Source organism: Pipistrellus kuhlii, unplaced genomic scaffold (assembly GCF_014108245.1).
Source record: "Pipistrellus kuhlii isolate mPipKuh1 unplaced genomic scaffold, mPipKuh1.p scaffold_m20_p_102, whole genome shotgun sequence".
Classification (NCBI taxonomy): Eukaryota; Metazoa; Chordata; class Mammalia; order Chiroptera; family Vespertilionidae; genus Pipistrellus; species Pipistrellus kuhlii.
Window position 1 is genome coordinate 1 of NW_023425408.1, and position 22500 is coordinate 22500.

General features: G+C 60.2%; 1 protein-coding gene across 1 annotated transcript in view; it reads left to right on the forward strand.

Annotated features, from left to right (window-relative positions):
- Positions 1 to 1594: 1594 nt before the first annotated feature.
- FGD3 (FYVE, RhoGEF and PH domain containing 3) overlaps positions 1595 to 22500 on the forward strand; it is a gene marked incomplete at its 5' end in the record, with an annotated part of 25479 nt that continues 4573 nt past the window's right edge. The window contains 13 exons of the mRNA XM_045578750.1: positions 1595 to 1705; positions 2248 to 2384; positions 3561 to 3717; positions 5973 to 6111; positions 6549 to 6607; positions 10283 to 10429; positions 10533 to 10625; positions 11459 to 11538; positions 12447 to 12477; positions 13417 to 13524; positions 13860 to 13949; positions 19431 to 19553; positions 20945 to 21085. Coding sequence (XP_045434706.1) covers positions 1595 to 1705; positions 2248 to 2384; positions 3561 to 3717; positions 5973 to 6111; positions 6549 to 6607; positions 10283 to 10429; positions 10533 to 10625; positions 11459 to 11538; positions 12447 to 12477; positions 13417 to 13524; positions 13860 to 13949; positions 19431 to 19553; positions 20945 to 21085 — 1416 coding nt within the window. The remainder of the gene's footprint in view (positions 1706 to 2247; positions 2385 to 3560; positions 3718 to 5972; positions 6112 to 6548; positions 6608 to 10282; positions 10430 to 10532; positions 10626 to 11458; positions 11539 to 12446; positions 12478 to 13416; positions 13525 to 13859; positions 13950 to 19430; positions 19554 to 20944; positions 21086 to 22500) is intronic.

Here is a 22500-nt window from a genome sequence, read left to right on the forward strand (position 1 = left end):
CTTTTCTCTTGCTGCTTTTAATATTCTCTCTTTGTCTTTTGCTCTTGGAATTTTAATTATGATGTGTCTTGGTGTGGTCCTCTTTGGATTCTTTTTGTTTGGGGTTCTGTGCGCTTCCTGGACTTGTAAGTCTATTTATTTCCCCAGGTGGGGGAAGTTTTCTGTCACTATTTCTTCCAGTATTCTTTTGGTATCTTGCTCTCTCTCTTCTTCTGGGACCCCCATAATTCTGATGTTGGTTCGCTTGAAGTTGTCCCAGAGGTTTCTTACACTATCTTCAACTTTCTGGATTCTCTTATTTTCTTGCTTTTGTGGAGGAGTGGCCTCTGGCTTTTTGTGTTCCAAATCTTTGACTTGATTCTTGCGATCTTTCATTCTGTTTTTAGGACTCAGTATAAATTTTTTGTTTCAGACAATGTATTCTTTATTTCTGGTTGGTCTCTTTTCATATCCTCATAGGTCTTGTTTATTTTATCGGGCTTTTCTAGTAAATTCTTGAAAAACCTTATAAGCGTGGTTTTGAATTCTATATCCAGTCGCTTCTTGTACTCCATTTCTTTTGTTTGTGATCTGTTTCCTTGTCTCATCTCAGCATTTTCACAGCTTCCCTGAGTTGGTAGGGTGGTGTCCTATATGGTTCAGTGGGTCAGCCTCCCAGATACCTGAGGTGGACAGTCTTGGCGGAGCCCTTTGTGGGCTGTGTGTGAAGTCTTGTTGTTAAGCCTTGCTTGTTGTTGGTATCACTGGGAAGCGTTGATCACCAAGCCAACTGGCTATGAGGATCAGAAGTGTCTCAGCTAGAAGGGTTTCTGTATTCCGCTTGGATGGGGTGGAATCTTGGGGTGGCACAGACAAGCCTTGGTGAATCCCGCAAGATTGGTTGCAGATGCTTGCACCTCTCTGGTATAGGCGCAGACAAGCTTTGGATTCCTGTCTGTCCCTCCCTGGGAAAGTCCTATTTGCAGCAAACGAGAAAGCTAGTCACTGAAAGGGCTTCTGTGCTCTGCTTGGATGGGGCGGAGTCTCAGGTGGTGCAGACAAGCTTTATTCAGCCCCTCCCTACAAAGGTCTGGTTTCTGAGTCCCGCAATAATGGCCCCTGGCTTCACACACCTCCGAGAGATCTCTGCCCACTGCCTGAAAGTCTGGCCTCTCCCTGTCTGGGGCTGTCTATCAGAGCAATAGGGTGGTTCTATTTTCCTCCCTAACAAGAAAGCTAGCCACATGTTAGCTGTCTGCCCTCTCCGCGCTCCACAAGCAAGCCAGCAGCGAAGTTGGGTGGTCACCTTTTCATGCATGCAATTCACTGCACCTTCACTGTTCCTGAGGTTCAGCGTGCCTTCTCTCTCCTTCCCAGATGGTAGAGCCTCCTCTCAGCCAGACATCCGGTGCTTCAGGGTGATGTTTCCCCTGTTTTTTAGTTCTAAATTCAAATTTGTTGTGGTAGGCTGTATTCAGGAGTCTACCCTATGCCGCCATCTTGGTTTCTCCCTAGTTTCTTTTCTTTCTTTCTTTTTTCTTTCTTTTTTTTTTTTTTTTGCATGTATCTGTCCAATTATTCCAACACTATATATTAAAGAGACTTTCCCCATCAGCTCTGGCTCCTCTCTCTGCAGCGCTCCAGGGCCCAGGAGCTGCTCCACATCGCCCAGGAGCTCCTGCACACCGAGGAGACCTACGTGAGGCGGTTGCACCTGCTCGACCAGGTAGCCTCTGACGGGGGCACGTCTTGTCTACGTTCAGACCCTCCAGAAACTTATACTTCTCACTTTTAGAGCTTGTGGCCGAGGGGCAAAGGTCCTGCCTGGCCCCCTTGAGGGATTTTACTCCTTATTCCTGGCAGTCTCATCACATGAGCATGTGCACGGCTCCTGGACATCTTTCTGAATAAACAGTGGGACTGTGGGTGGCGCTTTCTCTGTCCATGTGACAACATGGGATTGATGAGCCAGGCAGTAACTCCAAAGGAAGCCAGGGTGTAACAGGTGTTGCTTCTGTTTGTGGCTCACAGTGGAGAGGGAAGCTGGGACCTGCCATTTCCCACGGAGGTGGTTGGAGGAAGGATGGCCTGTCCCCACCTGCCTCATCCCCGCCCTTAGGGATATTGTGTAAGACCCAGGTCATTGGAGCGCGTGCGGGATGGAGGTTTACTAAGGAAAGAAGAGGCGTCAGCCTCCCCTGGACACCCCACCCGCAGAAGCGGCGTGGCAGCACCACGGTGACCTTTCAGTGACCTCTGTGTGCCCAGGTCTTCTGCGCCCAGCTGACGGCAGCAGGGGTCCCTGCGGAGGTCACCACCGGCGTCTTCTCGAACATCTCCTCCATCTACCGCTTCCACGGGCAGTTCCTCCTGCCCGCGCTGCGGACGAGGATCACGGAGGAGTGGTGAGTTCCTCACGGGCCTGGGGACTGGCCAGCCTCTCTGGGAGCTGGCTACCCGGCTGGCGGCTGACGGTCCTGGTGATGGTGTCTCGGTGCTGCTGTTTCTTAACTCTCTTTGCCAAGCGGCTTCTAAGTCTGGGCGTTTTATGTCTTAAAAAGCCAGGGCACTTGGGCTTGCTTCGCAGCCCTGACCTCGGCGACCCACGCCGCGAGGCCTCCCAGCCTTCCCTTCTTCACTGGAAAGCAAGGGGACCTGCCTGGGCTCCCGGGATTAAGTGGGGTCAGACGCTGCAAGCACCCAACCACCAGCGCACCGAGCCTTTTCCTCTGGGCGACTCTTCCTCCGGGGCGTGTTCCTTCTGCTCCCGCGGCTGCGGTCACACTCACAGGCCCGCCCGCCCGCCCGCCCGCCTGCTCTGCTCTGGGCCAGGCCCTCAGCTTCCGGCTGTGGTGTCCGCCACTCCGCTCCCCTTCGCTGCCCGCAGAGCCTCCGTGCCGGGCCCCTCCCCACCAGCACTGGCTGGACTCCGGGTCCGTGTGTCCATCTTCAGAGGGACAGGCCCCTACGGAGCAGGCGCCCAGGCCTTGGGGTCCAAGCTCAGGGCTGGGCTGGGTTCTGGCTTACCGTCCTCTGGGCAGGAGCTTTTCTCCTCCAGGCGGGAGGGCCATCCTGCCCCGCGGCTGCTGGGCGGGAGCAGTGCAGGGGCAGGGCGGCCGCCCCGGCTGGGCCTTGCTGGAGCCACGGGCACATTTCCGGCGAGGCCACGGTGGCTGGCTTTGTCTGTGTGCCTTTTTCCTTCTGTACGATGAGTTATTTAGTGCCAATCCCCCACAGCTCTAAGATCAAAGAATATTAATTTACATTGGTGCGTCTTGTGGCTTATTTCTCGCCCCTGACCCAGTCGGTGTCGGGATGCACAGTTCCGCCCCCACCCGCGCTCACCGCTGCTCAGTGGGAGGGTGCCGTGGGCCCTCGCTGCTCTCTGATGCCCAGCTCCCCATGCGGGCTGGTGTGGCCCGGCTCTGTGCCTGCCTTTGCCATCCGGCATCTGCTATTTGCTTCTTTCTCCCTGTGAGCTGGGGAAGCAGACACCGCCCCCTCCTCACCCCGTGCAGCCCCTCTCACCTGCCCCCTCACCAGTGGCCTCTCTGACGATCTCGATCTCGCTCCCCACACAGGGACTGGAACCCGCGGTTCGGGGACATCCTGCAGAAGCTGGCCCCGTTCCTCAAGATGTACGGCGAGTACGTCAAGAACTTCGACCGGGCGGTGGGGCTGGTGAACGCCTGGAGCCAGCGCTCACCCCTCTTCCGGGACGTGGTGCAGGGCATCCAGGTAGGCCTGGCATCCAGGTAGGGCCTGGCATCCAGGTAGGCCTGGCATCCAGGTAGGCCTGGCATCCAGGTAGGCCTGGCGTCCAGGTAGGCCTGGCATCCAGGTAGGCCTGGCGTCCAGGTAGGCCTGGCATCCAGGTAGGGCTTGAGAGGCAGCGAGGGGCTGGGCTCCACGTGGGACTGGGGCCAGGCAGGCCGTGGCCAGACGCGCTGTGGACGCTTTGAGTCATAAATTAACTCCCAGAGACAAACCATCCTTCCTGTGTCACCTGTCGGGGAACCGTGGCTCAGAGCCGCACGATCTGTGTCCCAGGGTGAGGGCCGGCGCAGGCGACTGGGACGATGCCACCAAGTGCTTCCCGTTTCTGCAAAGTCATGGCTGCTGCTGTCTCCGCTGTGTCGCCCTTTTCGGTGTGATTCCTGAGGTTTTTATGTTAAGAATGTTAACTGCCATCTGTCACGTGTGTTTCTAATGATTTTTCTATTGATTTAAAAATTTTTTAGCTTTTTGATGTTTTCTATACAAAATATTTGGGTTTTAATTAGCCGTATTTGCCAAAGTAATGCTTTAATAAGTCTTTAAAGTAACGCTTATAAATGCACGTCCACAGGGGGAGCCCCTCAGCCAGAAGCTGGCTCGTGGCTGGCAGTCCAGGGCGGTGGTGGGATGTCCGACTGAGGGCTCAGGCCGGTCCCTGTGGCCCCGGACTGAGCGAGGGCACAGGCCGGCTGACGGCCCCCACCCCGCACCGCCAAGTGCACACACTTTTGTGCATTGGGTCTCTAGTAATAGTAATACAGCTGTAACGGAGGAGGTCGGAACCTGTCTAACGTGCACTGGGCCGGGTGTCTGACTGGCTGTCCTGAGGAAGAAGAGAGAAAAGGCAGCACGGGCTCCCTCTCGTGCAGCTCCGCGCAGCCCGGCCTGACCACCGCCAGCCTCTGGGCTGTGGGCCAGGCCCGGGCGGTGCCGAGGGCGCCTCCTGGCGGGGGCAGCCGTCTTCGCTGCTCACTCCGCAGGTCTGCAGCCCCTGAGTGGCTGCACACGGGGGTGCGTGACCAATGTGTTGTTACAGGCAGACATGGTCCGGGTCCAGCCGGGCTGGACACAGCTTCCCACACCCTGGACAGACTGGGCCGTGGGTGGTGCGGGCAGGGGCTCCGTCCCAGGGCAGCACGGTCTGCGGCCGTCAGAGGCCTCCCAACCCAGGCCCTGAGGCATGGCACCTTCGTGGGTGAGGCTGGGGTGTTCTGGGTGCCTGGGCACAGGAACCCCCGCCCCCCGCTAGCTGAGGGCCCCTTGTAGACAGACCAGGGATGATGTGGCCTTTGGAGGGCCCCGAGGTTCCATCCGAAGCATGGCCTGAACTTTCAGAATTTTTATTTTGAAATAATTTCACATCTTAAATGGGGAACTGTTCACATTCTGTCTTGTTTACTTTGTAGTCTTTCCAACCACACACACGGGTCATTAGTTTTGAACCTTTAGACGAAGTAACAGCTGTGCAGCCACTGCGAGTCCTGCTCCCCGGCCACCTGGCACCATGCTGTCCCCTGCCCTGCAGACGCACCTGCTGCCCAGTGTGCTTCATCCTCTGGCCCACATGCCAGCCAGGACCCCGTCCCAGTCCCCGTCCCCGTCCCCATCCCATCCCCGTCCCATCCCCGTCCCTGTCCCCATCTCCATCTGTGTCTCTGTCTCCGTCTCAGCCTCGCCCCTGTCACTCCTGCAGGAGACAGCAGCCACCATCTGGGTTTGTCCGTGGGTTTTCCATGCAATGAGCACCCTGTCCTCTCTGGGGGACAATCTCCGACAGCCCACTGTTGGGGTGCTCCTGGGATTCGGGGTGCTGCCAGCCCCCAGGGAGCCGGCCTCCGAGCTCCTTTCCACATGCGAGGGTGTGGAGGGGGGGGCGGACAGCGAGGGGCAGCTCGGCACCCGTGGTTGGTCCGGGCCGGTGCTGGGGGCCAGGAGGTTATGTTGAGGGAAGAGAGTGGGAGCCTGGGGTGCCTTGCTCACCCACATGCTGTCTGTGGGGAGGAGGCAGGGGACCAGGGCTTCCCTTGGGGGGAAGCTCCTGACCTCCTGGGGGGCAGAGCTCAGTCAGGAATGTGGCGGGGACAGCACCCATGAGGGAAGGTGGGGTCTCTGTCCAGGCGCCTGTGCGAGAGCCAGCAGCGGGCCGGGCTGTCCTGGCGCCTCGGGGCCCCTGAGGGCCGCGGGGCCCAGGCCCACGGCCTGCGTCTGTCCCGCAGAAGCAGGAGGCGTGCGGGAGCCTGACGCTGCAGCACCACATGCTGGAGCCCGTGCAGAGGGTGCCCCGCTACGAGCTGCTGCTCAAGGACTATCTGAAGCGGCTGCCGGCAGACGCCCCGGACCGGCAGGACGCCGAGAGTGAGAAGCCGAGGCCGCGGCTCCTGGGCGGTGGGGAGACAGCCTCAGGGACACGGACGCCTGGGAGGGAGAGGCAGACAGGGAGGGAGGGAGCTCCAAGGGCCCCAGAAATTTTGGGAGGTGACAGAGGGTCTTTGAGAGCGAGGAGGCCTGCTGGGCAGTGAGGGGAGACCCAGCCCTGGGAGGCGCTCAGTGCCTGGGCTCAGGGGGTGCTCCTGGGGCCGGGTCACTCCTGGCCCAGCACAGCTGCCGGCACACACACAGGGCAGGGCATGCCCTGGAATGAGGTGCGAGCCCCAGGCCCCGCAAGCCAGTGTGTCTGCAGCCACACCCCTGCCCCCCAGCCAGCCAGGCCTGGAGCAGCCCCCGGGGACTGGCGGGCGGGGCAGGCCCGGGGGTGGAGGCGCGGGCGCCCTGAGCCACGCTTCCCCCTGCAGAGTCCTTGGAGCTCATCTCCACGGCCGCCAGCCACTCCAACGCCGCCATCCGCAAAACGGTGAGTGGGCGGCGACCCGGAGGGTGAGGGCCCCTCAGTGCGGGGCAGGGAGAAGTGGGGGGCAGGTGCCTTCAGCGGGCTCACACACAGCTGTCCCCGGTGGACTCCATCAGTGCACACACACACTCACACACACTCACACACACACACACACACTCTCACACACACACACACACACTCACACACACACACACGCCTGTCCCCAGTGGGCTCCATCAGTGCACACACACATTCACTCACACTCACACACAACACTCTCACACACACACACACACACACTCACACACACACACATACACACACACACACACCTGTTCCCGGTGGGCTCCATCAGTGCACACACACACTCACACACACACACTCTCTCTCTCACACACACACACACACACGCCTGTCCCCAGTGGGCTCTATCATGCACACACACACTCACACACACTCACACACACACACACACACACACACACACACGCCTGTCCCCAGTGGGCTCTATCATGCACACACAAACTCACACACACTCTCACACACACACACACACACACACACACACCTGTCCCCAGGTGGGCCCCATCAGTGCACACCCACACACACTCACACACACAACACAACACACACATTCACACACACTCTCTCACACACACACATGCACACACCTGTCCCCAGTGGGCTCCATCAGTGCACACACACTCACACACACACACACATGCCTGTCCCCAGTGGGCCCCATCAGTGAGCTCCATCAGGTGGACTCCATCATCCCTCCCAACCTACCCTCAACCTTGGCTACCAGACCTCCCCATGCTGCCCAAGCCACCAGCCGGCCCCTGGCCTCTGACCCACCCTTCTCCACTCAGATTTCCCAGGGGCACCTAATCTGTCATTCTGTGTAGAACCCTCCTGCCTGCAACTGCCTTCCCAGTGCAAGCCAGCTCTCCACACACCAGGTGTCTGCCTAGCCCATCGGTACACCCAGTGCACACCCAGCCCCAGTATACTCAGTGCACACCCAGCCCCAGTACACCCAGTGCACACCAGCCCCAGTACACCCTGTGCACACCCAGCCCCCAGTACACACCCATCCCCCAGTACACCCAGTGCACACCCAGCACCAGTACACACCCATCCCCCAGTACACCCAGTGCACACCCAGCCCCAGTACACACCCATCCCCCAGTACACCCTGTGCACACCCAGCCCCAGTACATCCAGTGCACACTCAGCTCCAGTACACCCAGTGCACACCCAGCCCCCAGTACACCCAGTCCCCAGTACACCAAGTGCACACCCAGCCCCCAGTACACACCCATCCCCCAGTACACCCAGTGCACACCCAGCACCAGTACACAGCCATCCCCCAGTACACCCAGTGCACACCCAGCCCCAGTACATCCAGTGCACACCCAGCTCCAGTACACCCAGTGCACACCCAGCCCCCAGTACACCCTGTGCACACCCAGCCCCCAGTACACCCAGTGCACACCCAGCCCCCAGTACACCCAGTGCACACCCAGCCCCAGTACACCCAGTGCACACCCAGCCCCCAGTACACCCAGTGCACACCCAGCCCCCAGTACACCCAGTGCACACCCAGCCCCAGTACACCCAGTGCACACCCAGCCCCCAGTACACCCAGTGCACACCCAGCCCCAGTACACCCAGTGTACACCCAGCCCCAGTACACCCAGTGCACACCCAGCTGCAGTACACACCCATCCCCCAGTACACCCTGTGCATACCCAGCCCCAGTACACCCAGTGTACACCCAGCCCCAGTACACCCAGTGTACACCCAGCCCCAGTACACCCAGTGTACACCCAGCCCCAGTACACCCTGTGCACACCCAGCCCCCAGTACACCCAGTGCACACCCAGCCCCCAGTACACCCAGTGCACACCCAGCCCCAGTACACCCAGTGCACACCCAGCCCCCAGTACACCCAGTGCACACCCAGCCCCAGTACACCCAGTGCACACCCAGCCCCAGTACACCCAGTGCACACCCAGCCCCCAGTACACCCAGTGCAACCCAGCCCCAGTACACCCAGTGCACACCCAGCCCCCAGTACACCCAGTGCACACCCAGCCCCAGTACACCCAGTGCACACCCAGCCCCCAGTACACCCAGTGCACACCCAGCCCCAGTAGACCCAGTGCACACCCAGCCCCCAGTACACCCAGTGCACACCCAGCCCCAGTACACCCAGTGCACACCCAGCCCCCCCATCCCCCCCCCCCAGTACACCCAGTGCACACCCAGCCCCCAGTACCCCCAGTGCACACCCAGCCCCAGTACACCCAGTGCACACCCAGCCCCAGTACACCCAGTGCACACGCAGCCCCAGTACACCCAGTGCCACACCAGCCCCAGTACCCAGTACACCCCAGCCCCAGTACACCCAGTGCACACCCAGCCCCCAGTACACCCAGTGCACACCCAGCCCCAGTACACCCAGTGCACACCCAGCCCCAGTACACCCAGTGCACACCCAGCCCCCCGTACACCCAGTGCACCCAGCCCCAGGACACCCAGTGCACACCTCAGCCCCAGTACACCCAGTGCACACCCAGCCGCAGTACCACCCATCCCCCAGTACACCCTGTGAATACCAGCCCCAGTACACCAGTGTACACGCAGCCCCAGTACACCCAGTGTACACGCAGCCCCAGTACACCCAGTGTACACCCAGCCCCAGTACACCCAGTGCACACCCAGCCCCAGTACACCAGTGCACAACCCAGCCCCAGTACACCCAGTGCACCACCCAGCCCCAGTACACCCAGTGCACATCCAGCCCCAGTACACCCAGTGCACACCCAGCCCCAGTACACCCAGTGTACACCCAGCCCCAGTACACCCAGTGCACACCCAGCCCCAGTACACCCAGTGCACACCCAGCCCCAGTACACCCAGTGCACACCCAGCCCCAGTACACCCAGTGTACACCCAGCCCCAGTACACCAGTGCACACCCAGCCCCAGTACACCAGTGCACACCCAGCCCCAGTACACCCAGTGCACACCCAGCCGCAGTACACCCAGTGCACACCCAGCCCCCAGTACACCCAGTGTACACGCAGCCCCAGTACACCCAGTGCACACCCAGCCGCAGTACACCAGTGCACACCCAGCCCCAGTACACCCAGTACACACCCAGCCGCAGTACACCAGTGCACACCCAGGGCCCGGGTCCATACAAAGCCCTTCAGCCCTCCCCTTCCTGTCCTCCTCGCTCTCAATGCCAGTTCCCTTCTTGTCCCCCCACCCACATGGACCAGCTGTTTCTGGAGCAAAAGCACAAGGGCTGGCCAGCCAGTCTGCTCCGGTAGTCTCCAGGCTGCGATGACTCAGGCCCAAGGGCAGAGGCTGCTGCAGCGTGTGGGTCAGGGTCCCAAGGGTGCCGCTGCCTCCCCTGCGCTGCCCCTCCCGCCTGGCTCAGGCCCCGTGGGAGTGACAGGCCAGGCCCCGGGCCTCTTGGCTCAGAGCTGGGGCCACAGTTGCGGACTCTCCCATCGCTCCCCTGGGCACCAGCTGGTCATGCAGCCACCAGCCCGCCCTGAGGCCAGAGGGAGGTGAGCGGCAGGCGACGGCGGTCTGGGCTCTCCGTGGGCTGGGGGAGCGGGAACAAGGCCTGAGGCCCCGCAGCCTTGCAGGCCACACAGCCGGGGCCTCTGTCCTGCAGGAGAAAATGCACCAGCTCCTGGAAGTGTACGAGCAGCTGGGCGGGGAGGAGGCCGTGGTGAACCCGGCCACCGAGCTGGTCAAGGAGGGCCCCATCCAGAAGCTGTCCGCCAAGACGGGCGCCGCCCAGGATCGCCACCTCTTCTTGGTGAGCCTTTACCACCCCCCACCCCCCGTCTGCCCATCTCCCCCGCCCACCCCCCTCTCCGAGGGCCTGGCAGCAGCCCGCCCTCACGCTGTCCCTCTGGAAGTTCAACAGCTCGGTCCTCTACTGCGTGCCCAGACCGCGGCTCCTGGGCCCGAAGTTCAGTGTCCGGGAGAAGATGGACATTTCCGACCTCCAGGTGGGTGAGCCCGCCCCCCTCCCGGGAGGCACGGCAGGCTGGGGACACGCTGGCCCCGCTGTGAGCCTCTGGCCGACAGCCACCCAGGCACACGGGGCTGCCCGAGGCGGCCAGGCTGCATGCTGTGGGCTTGGCCCCTCTGCCAGGCAGGTGCTGTGGGCTCACGCTCCCAGGTGAAGGGTGGCCCAGGACCTTGGCCAGCCCCGGCCCCTGTGCGGTCAGTGCTCAGGGCCCCTGACACCTGAGGGGTGCCTGACCATCCGTGCTCGCCTCCTGCCCGCCTCTGGCCGCGGCTCCGGGCCTGGCCTGAGCTGGCGGCAGTGCGGGGCTGTGGACCGACAGGAGCGCAAACATAGCGACCAAATCAAAGTATCTGGTCCGTTCTGGAAAGAGAAGTTTTGCCCTAGTGATACAAAAAAGTTCCTACTCTGAACTTCTCTGAATCCAGGTTTAAGAAATGCCATTAAAAGTAACGACTGACTAACAACCACAGTTAGAAGAAGCCAGTTTTCTGGTGCTTCCCTGTAAAAAAAAGAAAGAGGTCAGTGTGATCGCGGGTGTTAGAGCAGCGGTCCCCCCTGGACTGCCCTGAGGTCCTGAGCAGCCCGCCCTGCCCCCGGCACTGCTCTGCCTGCGGTCCCGCCCGGGCCGCCCGCTGCCCGGAGCCAGGCGTCCTGCTGTGGCTGCGGGTTCGGGGCGGGGCGGGCGGGCAGGCAGGCTGGTGGGGAGAGGTCCTGGCCCCCCAGGGCACAGAAGGCCTCCGCGGGGAGGGCAGGACTGCAGTGCAGGCCGCGTGGGGACTGTTCCCTTCTGTCCTCGGCCCCTGCCCGCAGGTGCAGGACGCCAGCCAGCCGCCGGCCGCCCCCACCTTCACGCTCACCGGAAGGAGCCGGGCCCTGGAGCTGCGAGCCCGGTAGGCTCAGCGGTGCGGCCTTCCCTCCGTCTCTGGCCGGGAATCTCAGCCCACGACTTCTTCCCAAACCAGACCACCTTCTGCGTGTTTCTATGTGTTCACTCGTTTGTGGTTTAAACTGTAACGGAATGAGGGGAGTCCATGAGGGCTAAGCCCCCTCCCCGCCCCTCACACGCCGGCAGGGTCTCTGTGCTCACACGTGTGCATCTGCTTTTAAAGTCACCGGTGGCTGCTTCCTGCACAGCCTGTTCTGCATCTTGCCTTTTTCACTTAATTTACCAGAAATCATCTTAATCAGAGCACCTTTCCTAAAGCAGTGTAGTTCTTCACGAGGGTCACGGACTGGCTCTCTGGCAGCCCAGGCCGCGGGGTCTGGCCACAGCACCCGCCCGGGTGTGGTGCAGGGGCACTGGGTCTGCAGGTGGGCTCCGTGCCAGGCCCGTGCTTGGACTGGTGACAGCGCGTGGGTGACCCTCCCTTCTACCCAGGGCTTGGTGATAGCCCAGGAGGCATTACCTTACCTCCCCTGCAGAGGCCTCTGCATACCACCCCTGCCACACCAAGCCACACCTGACCCCACTGACCCCTGTGACCACACCTGACCCCTCTGGCCACACCTGATCCCACCTGACCCCTGTGACCACACCTGCCACACCAAGCCACAGCTGACCCCACTGACCCCTGTGACCACACCTGACCCCTCTGGCCACACCTGACCCCACCTGACCCCTCTGGCCACACCTGACCCCTCTGGCCACACCTGGGCCAGTGTCCTGGAGCCCTGCGGGCCGTCTTCTGGGCCTGAAACTGCCCGTGGAGACAGCCAGGGTGCGGCTCCGGCGGGGAAGCATCGGGCAGTTACTCGGATCCGAGGCTGACATCATAAAACCTGTTTCTGTTTCTCCGAGGACGGAAGAGGAGAAGAAAGAATGGATTCAGGTGAAGCCCCTAAAGCTTTAGAGCAGTGTTTCCCAAACTTTTGACATATGTGTACCCTTCTATAATTTTCGTAACACTGAGTACCCCTTGTACTCATGAGAACATAGAATTGGGCACAGCTAAGCATGGTGCAGTGCACATTCCCACCAAACTCTTCCCGTACCCCTGGGGGTACGCGTACCGCACTTTGGGAAACACTGCTTTAGAGGAACCAAATCGCCTAATTCTGAGCAGGGTGGCCATTCCCTGTGGGAACACAGGCTTGAGTGGCCCCAGGCAGGGCCCTGCCTCCTGCCTGGACATGGTGGAGTGGCCAAGTTCATAAGCGCCTTAGCCCACAGGAGCCTTTCAATCTGCTTGCTTGGCCCCACCCACCTCCCTGGTAAATAAAGAGACAAAAGAGCTGGCCAGCATGGCTCAGGGGTTGAACATTGATCTAGGAGCCAGGAAGTCGACCTCTGCTGCCTGCTGGCTCAGGGGGGCCACACTGCCCCTCCACGGCCTGGCAGGCAGAGCAGAACGAGGGGTGGGACTCACAGGATGGAGCCTGTGCTTCCGGGTGCCGGGCGGGGAGGCGGGCAGCACGCGGGCAGCATAGTGAGGCTGGAGGGGCCAGGCCAGCCACACACTAACTGTTAGAGACTGTGGCTTCCAAACGCTTAGGCAGGTCTCTGGGTGGGAGAGAAAGGAATTCAGAGATCAGGTGGAAATGTGATCCAGCGGGAAAGGGAGGCAGGCCTCACACCCACCGAGAGCACCCATGGCCTGGAGCACCCGGGGGAGCCCACTCTGTACTGGGCACCGGCCGGGACGGCGAAGGCCTGGCTGCTGTGGGTCAGGCCCCAGGCCTCACCTCCTCCTGCCGGGGCGCTTCCGTGCGCAGGGTGGGGGTGTGGGCGGCTCTCCGTGGCGCCGCTGAGGCCTGTGCTGCCTGCCCAGGTCATCCAGGCCACCATCTCGAAGCACAGACAGAACAGCCAGACCTTCAGGGCCTTCAGCAGCGCCTTCAGCCCGGACGGGGACCGCCCCCGGACGCCAGAGGCCCCTGTGAGTGCCAGAGCCGGGCTGTGTGGGAGGGGCCTGGGTGCTGGGCCTGGCAGCAGCCGGAGACCCAGACACCGGGTGGCACGCTTTTCTGCGGCCAAACTTCGCCTGCAGGCCGCCTGGCTGTCTTCCCACCATCTGCGCAGATCTGCCTCTGTCTGGAGAGAAAGGGGCAGGGGCAGAGTTCTCTGCAGGACCGCTGCGGGAGGAGGGAGCTGGGGGCAGGCCGCTCTCCGTGGCTGCGATGGTCAGGGGCACGTCTGGGCTGGTCCAACGCTGCCCGGCTGTGGCGTGTGCCCGGAGTCTCCACTCATGCCAACCGTGTCCGTCCCTTTCAGACCACGAGCGCCAGCTCCCAGGAGCCTGCGGTGGCCGCCGACGGCACAGGGGGTGCCGCAGGGGTGAGCGACCCCCAGCAGAGGCAGGAGGTGAGCAGGTGCCCAGTGATGACCCTGGTCTGCTGGTGGAGGGTGGGGGCCCCTGGGCCCTGCAGGGCGCCCTCCGTGCGTGGAGGGCCCAGCTGCGTCTGGAGACCTGAGCTGGCCGCCTCGGTCTACGTGTGGAGTGAGTGTGAGCCGAGGCAGCCGGCCCTGCAGGGCTCCGCCGTCCAGACGAAAGGCCATCCGTGGCTGGGAGTTCCGGCAGCAGGGCCCTGTCAGGAGGGCCTGTGGGTGCATCAGGGAAGGCTGCTTGGAGGTGACATCTGGCCGGTCTGTGGGCCCAGGAGGATGGGCCGAGGGAGGCGCGTGCCCAAGACGCCTATCCGGAGCCTGCTCGCCGTCCTCAGCCCGCGGGGCAGGCGGAGGCGCCACCAGGCTCCTTTCTGGAACGGCTGCTCACACACCCACGCGTCAGGCACCCAGCGGCCGAACAAACCACAGAGGGGCCTGCACCTCAGGGCAGCCTCCCCTACTCACTCCTGTCCTTGCCAGGGCACGTCCCCACAGCCGCCACGACCCCTGGCAGGGGCGCTGGCACGCCCTCCCCACCGGTCCTCTGCGGTGCCGACTTCCAGGGCAGGTCCGTGTGCTGCACAGGGCTGAGCCCCGGACGCGGAGCGGGGCAGCCGGCGGGCTGGGCTGCGTGTCAGCGGGACCCGACCCGAGGCAGGGGGAGAGGAGCAAGAGGCGGGTGGGTGTGGGCCCCCCAGAGAACGTTCTAGGTGGGAGGGACCCCTGCTGCTGAGTGAGCCCCTCCCCTCCATCCCAAACAGCCTGGCTGCCTCCACCCCTGCGGGCGGAGCCCGGGCTGCCCGGATGCCCCGAGGACCCTGAGGGACCCGTCCTCAGGGCGGAGCCCGGGCTGCCCGTGGGGACCTGGTGCTTCTGGGACCTTCCTCCCGCTCCCTGCTGCGTGACCAGCTGCTGAAGGGGGAGGCTGAGCGAAATGCCTGGCTTCGCCCCTCGGCCTCCGGCCTCCACACTGGCGTCCTCCAGGCGGCCTGCAGCGGCCTGAGGGGAGGGGAGGAGGTGGGGGAGAGGGGCTGGGACCCAGGAGCTGGTGCCCCTGCACTTCACTGAGAAGACGTGCCAGGCCTGGCCCTGTCGGACACCCGAACAGAAAACACGAGTGGCTCCTTGGCCAGCTGCTCAGAGAGCCTGGTCCACACAGCGTGGCTGACCAGTGAGGCCGTGCAGAGACACGGGGGGCTCCTGCCCACAGCCACGTGGTCACCAGCCTGCCACCAATCCTGCCTGACCTCCTGCGGGGAGCTGCCTGCAGGAAGTGCCTCCAGGACTGCAGCGGTGGGCAGATGCTGGGCAGCACACAACCGGCTCTGGTCGGACCGGGCCCAGCGTGTGGCCGGCTCTGCTGCCATCATTGGCCCGCGGCAAAGGACAGCAGGGCCTCCTCCCCGCCCTGCTAGCACTCTGCACCCAGAGCTGCCCCTGCTTCCAGCCAGGACGGGTCTCTGCTGGCCACCAGGGGCCATGCTGCTGGCTGCACACCCGCCCACCACCGCTTCTCTTCCCTCGGGGGGCTGGCCCTACACCCCGTCCATCCCCTTGGCGACACCCTGCTGGCCGGCTGGCCTCTCCATTCCAGCAGCCGTGCGTGCTGCCCACCAGGCCAAGCGCTGTGGTGGTGCCTTTGGACCACGTCTGGGCTCACTTCCTGGCCCTTCTTGCTCTCACCTGGAAACCAGGGGCTCTAGCCACTGCAGAGCCCCTGGGCAGCTCCGCTCCCCTTCCTTCTCTGGCTCACCCCCCCTCCTCACCGCAGGCCCCAGCATCCTGAGGGAGGTCTCTAGGGAAGGAGCCCGATGGGGGCGGGCTCAGGGTGGCTGGCGGCCAAGGCCAGAGGTGGCCTTGGGGAGGACACCTGGCTGTGGGAAGCTTAGTTGTTTTTTGCTATTGTTGTTTTGTTTTTATTTTTTTAAATCTTTATTGTTGAGAGTATTACAGATGTCCCTCTTTTTTCTCCTATTGCCCCCCTTTACCTGGTTCCCACCCCAGGCCTTCACCACCCTATTGTTTGTGTCTGTAGGTAATGTACATCTGCATATAAAATCTTTGTTTAGCCAAAACTGGTTTGGCTCAGTGGTAGATCGTCGGTCTGCGGACTGAAAGGTCCCAGGTTCGATTCCGGTCAAGGGCATGTACATTGGTTGTGGGCACATCCCCAGTAGGGGGTGTGCAAGAGGCAGCTGGTCGATGTTTCTCTCTCATCGACATTTCTAGCTCTCTATCTCTCTCTCCCTTCCTCTCTGTAAAAAAATCAATAAAATATATATGTTAAAATCTTTGTTTAATCTCTTCCTGCCCCACCCCACCCTCTACCCTTTGAGAAGCATCAGTCTGTTCTATTTCCATGCCTCTGATTCTATTTTATTCACCAGTTTATTCTATAAATAGATTTCTTATTTATTTTGATTTTTAGATTCAATTATTGATAGATAAGTATCAATATTGCCTTTTTATTGTTCATATTTTTTAAATCTTTTTCTTCTCCTTCTTCCTTTTCTTAAAGAATACCCATCCACATTTCATGTAATAGTGGTTGGTGGTGATGAACTGCTTTAGTTTTTTCTTGTCTGTGAAGCTCTTTATCTGACCCTCAATTCTAAATAGGAGCTTTGCTGGGTATAGCAATCTTGATTGTAGGTCCTTGCCATTCATCACTTTGAATATTTCTTGCCACTCCCGGCATAGTTTCTGTTGAGAAATTAGCTGACAGTCATATGGGTACTCCCTTATAGGTTCCTAACTGCTTTTCTCTTGCTGCTTGTAATATTCTTTGTCTTTAGCCCTTGGCATTTTAATTATGATGTGTCTTGGTGTGGTCCTTTTTGGATTCCTCTTGTTTGGGACTCTATGCTTTTGCCAGGTAGGGGACAGTTCCTGTCATTATTTCTTCAAATGGGTTTTCAATATCTTGCTCTCTCTCTTCTCCTTCTGGTACCTCCATAATGTGAATGTTGGTACACTTGAAGTTTTCCCAGAAGCTCCTTACATTTTCTTCAGATTTTTTAATTCTTTTTTCTTTTTGTTCTTCTGATTATATGTTTTTTGCTTTCTCATATTTCAAATTGTTGATTTCATTCTCAGAATCCTCTACTGTTGAATCCATGTACATTATTCTTTATTTCAGTCAGTGTATGCTTAATTTCTGATTGTTCCTTTTTCTTTAATTTTTTGGCATTCTCACTAAGATCCTTGAAAGTCTCACTATGTCCCTTGAAACTCTCATTAAGATCCTTGAAACCTTATAACTATAGTTTTTGAATTCTCTAGTAGTTTGCTTTCTTGCATTTCTTTTGTGACATGTTTCTTAGTCTCCACATTTTGGCTACTTCCCTGTGTTCGTTTCTATGTGTTAGGTAGAGTTGCTATGTCTCCTGGAGTTGGTAGAGTGGCCTTGTGTGGTAGGTGTCCTATAGGGCCCAGTGGCTCTGCCTCCCCAGTCACCTGAGCTGGGAACTGTAAGTGCACCCTAGTGTTGGCTGTGTGCACAGTCTTGTAGTTGAGCCTTGATGGCTGTTGGTGTCACTGGGGGGAATTGACCTTCAGGCCCATTGGCTGTGAGGACCAGCTGGGAATACAGTGGAAGAGCAGCTGTGCATGAGACACCCCTATGGAGCAGGACTTGCTTCAGTGGGGCTTTGGTGCTCACTGAGTCTGCCCCTTAAGTGTGTCGCTTGTGGATGTGTAAAGTTGTAATCTGGTGTGGCCTTAAGCTTCCCACTGGGTGCACTGGCTCTTGAATCTCCAGGGAGGTGCAAAGTCAGCCACTGCCTGGGGCCACCTGGCAGGAGCTACACAGGGATCTGAAGATGGCTGCTATTTGCTATTTGTATTGGGCTTGGAGGTGCCCAGGTGAGGCCTGGCTGTGAACCAAAGCAGGCTGGTGCTAATGCCAGGTCTTGGACCTTTTATTGATATGCCTTGGGCATGCTGTCACCAGCTGCAGCTTGTTTGAGAGATTTTAGCGAAGTCTGAAGCATGAGCAAGGACAGACGATTAATATCAAAAAGCCACTGCAAACACTGCAAATAGCTTGATGGGGCTGCAAATTGGATGGGGCAGGGTCTCAGGGAATCCCCAGGGCAGAGTGAACTGTGTGTTCCAGGCTGGTGGAGACTCAGATATGGCTGCCAGTCGCTCTGTGACACAGGAGGTCCCAGCACAGGAACAATAACCCCTGTGAGCACCCTTGTCTGGGAGAAAGCTACCCCCAAGTTCCTGCCCTGATGCCATCTCATATGTATCTGGGTCCCCCAGAGCTTTGCCCTTGTGCTGGAGCTCAGAGGAAGGGATATCTTGTCAGTTCAGTTCATGCACTATCCCTTTAAGAGGAACACCTGGGTCTTCAGCAGCCTCTGTGTCACTGAGCCTCGATCCCCATTGGTTTTTACAGTCTGAAGTTATGGGGCTTCTCTTCTCAGCTCTGGAACCTGGGGCTGGAGTCTGGGACCCCTGGCTCCTCATGGGGGCGGGGAGCTCCGCAGATATGATCTCCCTCCCAATTAAAAAAGTGGCACACGTGGGTGCTGGCCAGCTTGTTCCACACTCCCACCCTCCTCCCAGCCTCAGGTGCTTTCTTCTTTGCTTCTCTATTGTAGGACTTCCATTCAGCCCGCCTTCAGGAGGTTCTGCATGACGGTTTTCTGTATTTTAGTTGTAATTTGATGTGGTTGTGGGAGGTGGTGAGCAACCTACACTGCCATCTTAGTTGTTCTGAGAAGTGTTGGTTTTGCTTACAGTGTTTGTGATGCCCCATTCTCCCCTTAGCTGGGCCTCTGTGGGATGGAGTGAGAAGGGCCCAGGTCTGTCTGCACCCAGTGTCTGTGGAGGGGAGCTGAGCCTCGGAGGAGCCAGCCTGCCCCTGGGCACCTTATGCCAGGCTGTACAGGCGTCACATGGTGGGGCCCACAGGGGCTGGGAGGATGATGAGTGGGGACGACATAGCTGGGAAGTACAGTCAAAATTTGCACCCTGGTCTTAGTATCAGTCAGCTTGAGCTTCTGTAACAAAATACCACAGACGGTGACCTGGAGAGGCATTCATTCTCTCGGCTCTGGAGGCTGGAAGTCCGCTTGCCAGTCCCAGGGGCCGCACCGCCATGCATGTGCCATGAGGAGCGTGTGCCAAGCTCAAGGCCCCGAGAAGGACAGAGCGGATGTGAGGGCGCGTAGCCGATGCTCAGGACAGACACCCGGTCCTTGACTCGGACCTCTGCAGACAGCACCGTCTCCGGGGGCTGAGTCCCTGGCCCCAGGCAGGGCCAGCATCCCAGCATGGAGTCTGACCCCTGAGAGCCTCACTGTGTGACAGGGAGAGGGGGGCAGCCATGCCACGCTCCTGCTGCCTTCCCTTGTCTACTTCGGGGTTTCCCCTGTGGGTGCTGCCCAGCTTCACACAGCCGCCCCCATGGTGCCGGGCTGACTGCGCGCCCTGTGTCTCCCACAGCTCGAGCCCAGGAGGGGGTCCTCCAAGACCAGGAGGGACAAGGAGAAGCAGAGCTGCAGGGGCTGTGGCGAGACCTTCAACTCAATTACCAAGAGGAGGCACCACTGCAAGCTGTGTGGGGTGGTGAGCTGGGCAGTGGGGCTAGCCAGCCATTCTCACACCTCCTCCCCACCCTCCTCTCAGTCCTCCTCCCAGCCTTTTTCCCATCCCTCCTTCCAGTCCTCCTCCCAGCCCTCCTCCTAGCTCTCCTCCCAGCTCTCCTCCCATCTCTCCTCCCAGCCCTCCTCCCCATCCTCCTCTCAGTCCTCCTCCCAGTCCTCTTCCTAGCCCTCTTCCCAGCCCTCCTCCCAGCTTTCCTCCCAGCTCTCCTCCCAGCTCTCCTCTGTGACACCTCCTCCCAGCCCTCCTCCCAACCCTCCTCCCAGCTCTCCTCCCCACCCTCCTCTCAGTCCTCCTCCCAGCCTTTCTCCCAGCCCTCCTCCCCATCCTCCTCCCAGCTCTCCTCCCAGTCCTCTTCCTAGCCCTCTTCCCAGCCCTCCTCCCAGCTCTCCTCCCAGCTCTCCTCCCAGCTCTCCTTTGTGACACCTCCTCCCCACCCTCCTCCCAGCTCTCCTCCCAGCTCTCCTCCCAGCCCTCCTCCCAGCCCTCCTCCCCACCCTCCTCTCAGTCCTCCTCCCAGCCCTCCTCTCAGCCCTCCTCCCAGCCCTCCTCTCAGTCCTCCTCCCAGCCCTCCTCTCAGTCCTCCTCCCAGCCCTCCAGCTCTCCTCCCAGCCCTCCTCTCAGTCCTCCTCCCAGCCCTCCAGCTCTCCTCCCAGCCCTCCTCTCAGTCCTCCTCCCAGCCTTTCTCCCAGCCCTCCTCCCCATCCTCCTCCCAGCTCTCCTCCCAGCCCTCCTCTCAGTCCTCCTCCCAGCCCTCCTCTCAGTCCTCCTCCCAGCCCTCCTCTCAGTCCTCTTCCTAGCCCTCTTCCCAGCCCTCCTCCCAGCTCTCCTCCCAGCTCTCCTTTGTGACACCTCCTCCCCATCCTCCTCCCAGCTCTCCTCCCAGCCCTCCTCTCAGCCCTCCTCCCAGCCCTCCTCTCAGTCCTCCTCCCAGCCCTCCTCTCAGTCCTCCTCCCAGCCCTCCAGCTCTCCTCCCAGCCCTCCTCTCAGTCCTCCTCCCAGCCCTCCAGCCCTCCTCCCAGCCCTCCTCTCAGCCCTCCTCCCAGCCCTCCTCCCAGCCCTCCTCCCAGCCCTCCAGCCCTCCTCCCAGCCCTCCTCCCCATCCTCCTCTCAGCCCTCCTCCCAGCCCTCCTCTCAGCCCTCCTCCCAGCCCTCCAGCCCTCCTCCCAGCCCTCCTCTGTGATGCAGATGCCCGGGCCCCCAGCCTTGATCTCTGCCCTCCCCTGGCTTCTGGCCTCAGGCTCGCAGAGCAGCCCCCCTCACCCACTGTGTCTGTCTCTGGCTGTGGCACTTCCGGCCTCTCCCAGGGCAAGCTCTGTCTGCGGGAGGGAGGGTCACGGTCCTCTGTCTGGCAGGTCATCTGTGGGAAGTGCTCCGAGTTCAAGGCAGAGAGCGGCCGGCAGAGCCGGGTCTGTGGAGAGTGTTTCCTGACGCCCCCAGTTGCCCCCATGAGCTCCAGCCCGGGGGGGCCTGCCGAGCCCCAGGAGAGCATGGAGGTGGGTCCCTGAGCGCGAGCTGCTGCCCGCAGCCCGGCAGCCAGCTTCCCCGGACCAGGGCCGGGGGCTCCGGGGCTGCGGTGGCTGAGCAGCGGCTCTGGGAGGCGGGTCCTGCCTGTGCGCCGCTGCGGGAGCCTGGCACCCACACCGGCTGTGAGCCAGCAGCTGGGCAGACCTCAGGCAGAGGCCTCGCTGGAAGCCCAAGGCCGGGTGTGGGCGGGTCTCCTGCAGACACCTCTTCTCTGTCCTCATCTCCGCGCGAGAACCAGTCACATTGAGGGACAATTACCTCCCTCAAGACCCATTTCCAAGTACAGTCACACTGAGGGGCGGGGTGCAGCACCTGCATTTGGGGGCTCACAATTAGCGGAAGCAGATGGGAGCCAGTGGCACCTTCGTTCACGATCACCGTGACTGGAGACCTGGAGGGGAGATCTGCTGTGGCCCCAAAGCCATTGCGGGCCCGCCCTCCTCCCCAGCCGTTCTGAGGTGCCACGCCCCTGCGGCTCCCTTCAGGACAGGCCTTGTGTACGGAGTGAGGGAAGACGGAGAGAAATGGGCACTTCCCCGCTCTCTGCACTGAACCGTCTGTGGCTCTAAAGCCAGGTTCCTCTGGGGAAGCTGCTTAAGAGACTGGGGTCCCTCCCTCGATATGCAGGCGCGGCCGAGTGGGCCCGCTGTGTCTATCACAGACGTCTAACGGGATGGATATCAGAACCATGTGTAGATATCCATCTTCGTGAGCGAATATATGTGTGACTGTGTGTATGCACGCGCACATGTGTGTGTATGTGCATATCTGTTAATGTGTGTGAGTATGTATGTAAGTGTGTGCACATGTGTATGTGAGTGGGTATGTGTGTGAGCATGTGTTTGTAAGTATGCAGGTACGTGTGTATGTGTGTGACTATGTATGTGTCTGTGTATGTGTCAGTGTGTGTGTCTGTGTATATGTGTGTGCGTTGTGTGAGGAGGTATGTGTGTGTGCATGTTTGTGTGTATTGATGTGTGTGCATGTATGTGTAAGAGTGTGTATGGGTGAGTTTGCATGTGCATATTATGTGTGCATGTATGTGGGGTGCACTTGAGTGTGTGTGTGTGTGTGTGTGTGTGTGTGGTCAACCAATTCAATGCCAAGAGGAGTCCCCAAGTGGGGTTCAGTGAAGAAGGAAACGAGTGCAAACAGCCCAGTGTGACACCGCAGGACTGTAAGGCAGTGTGAGCGTGTAACCGCTCCGGATGCAGAGCTCAGCTCAGGGGCTCTGTCTCGGTGGGAAGGCCAAGTGCGCTCCCAGAACCCCGGGAGCTGCTTACGCAGACCTGGTCCCCGATTGGTCTGTCCTCAGGCAAAGGAGAACGCCAAATCCTTGCAGCCTGATTGGTCCAAAAGCCACTGTCCTCATTGGTCAGAGTAG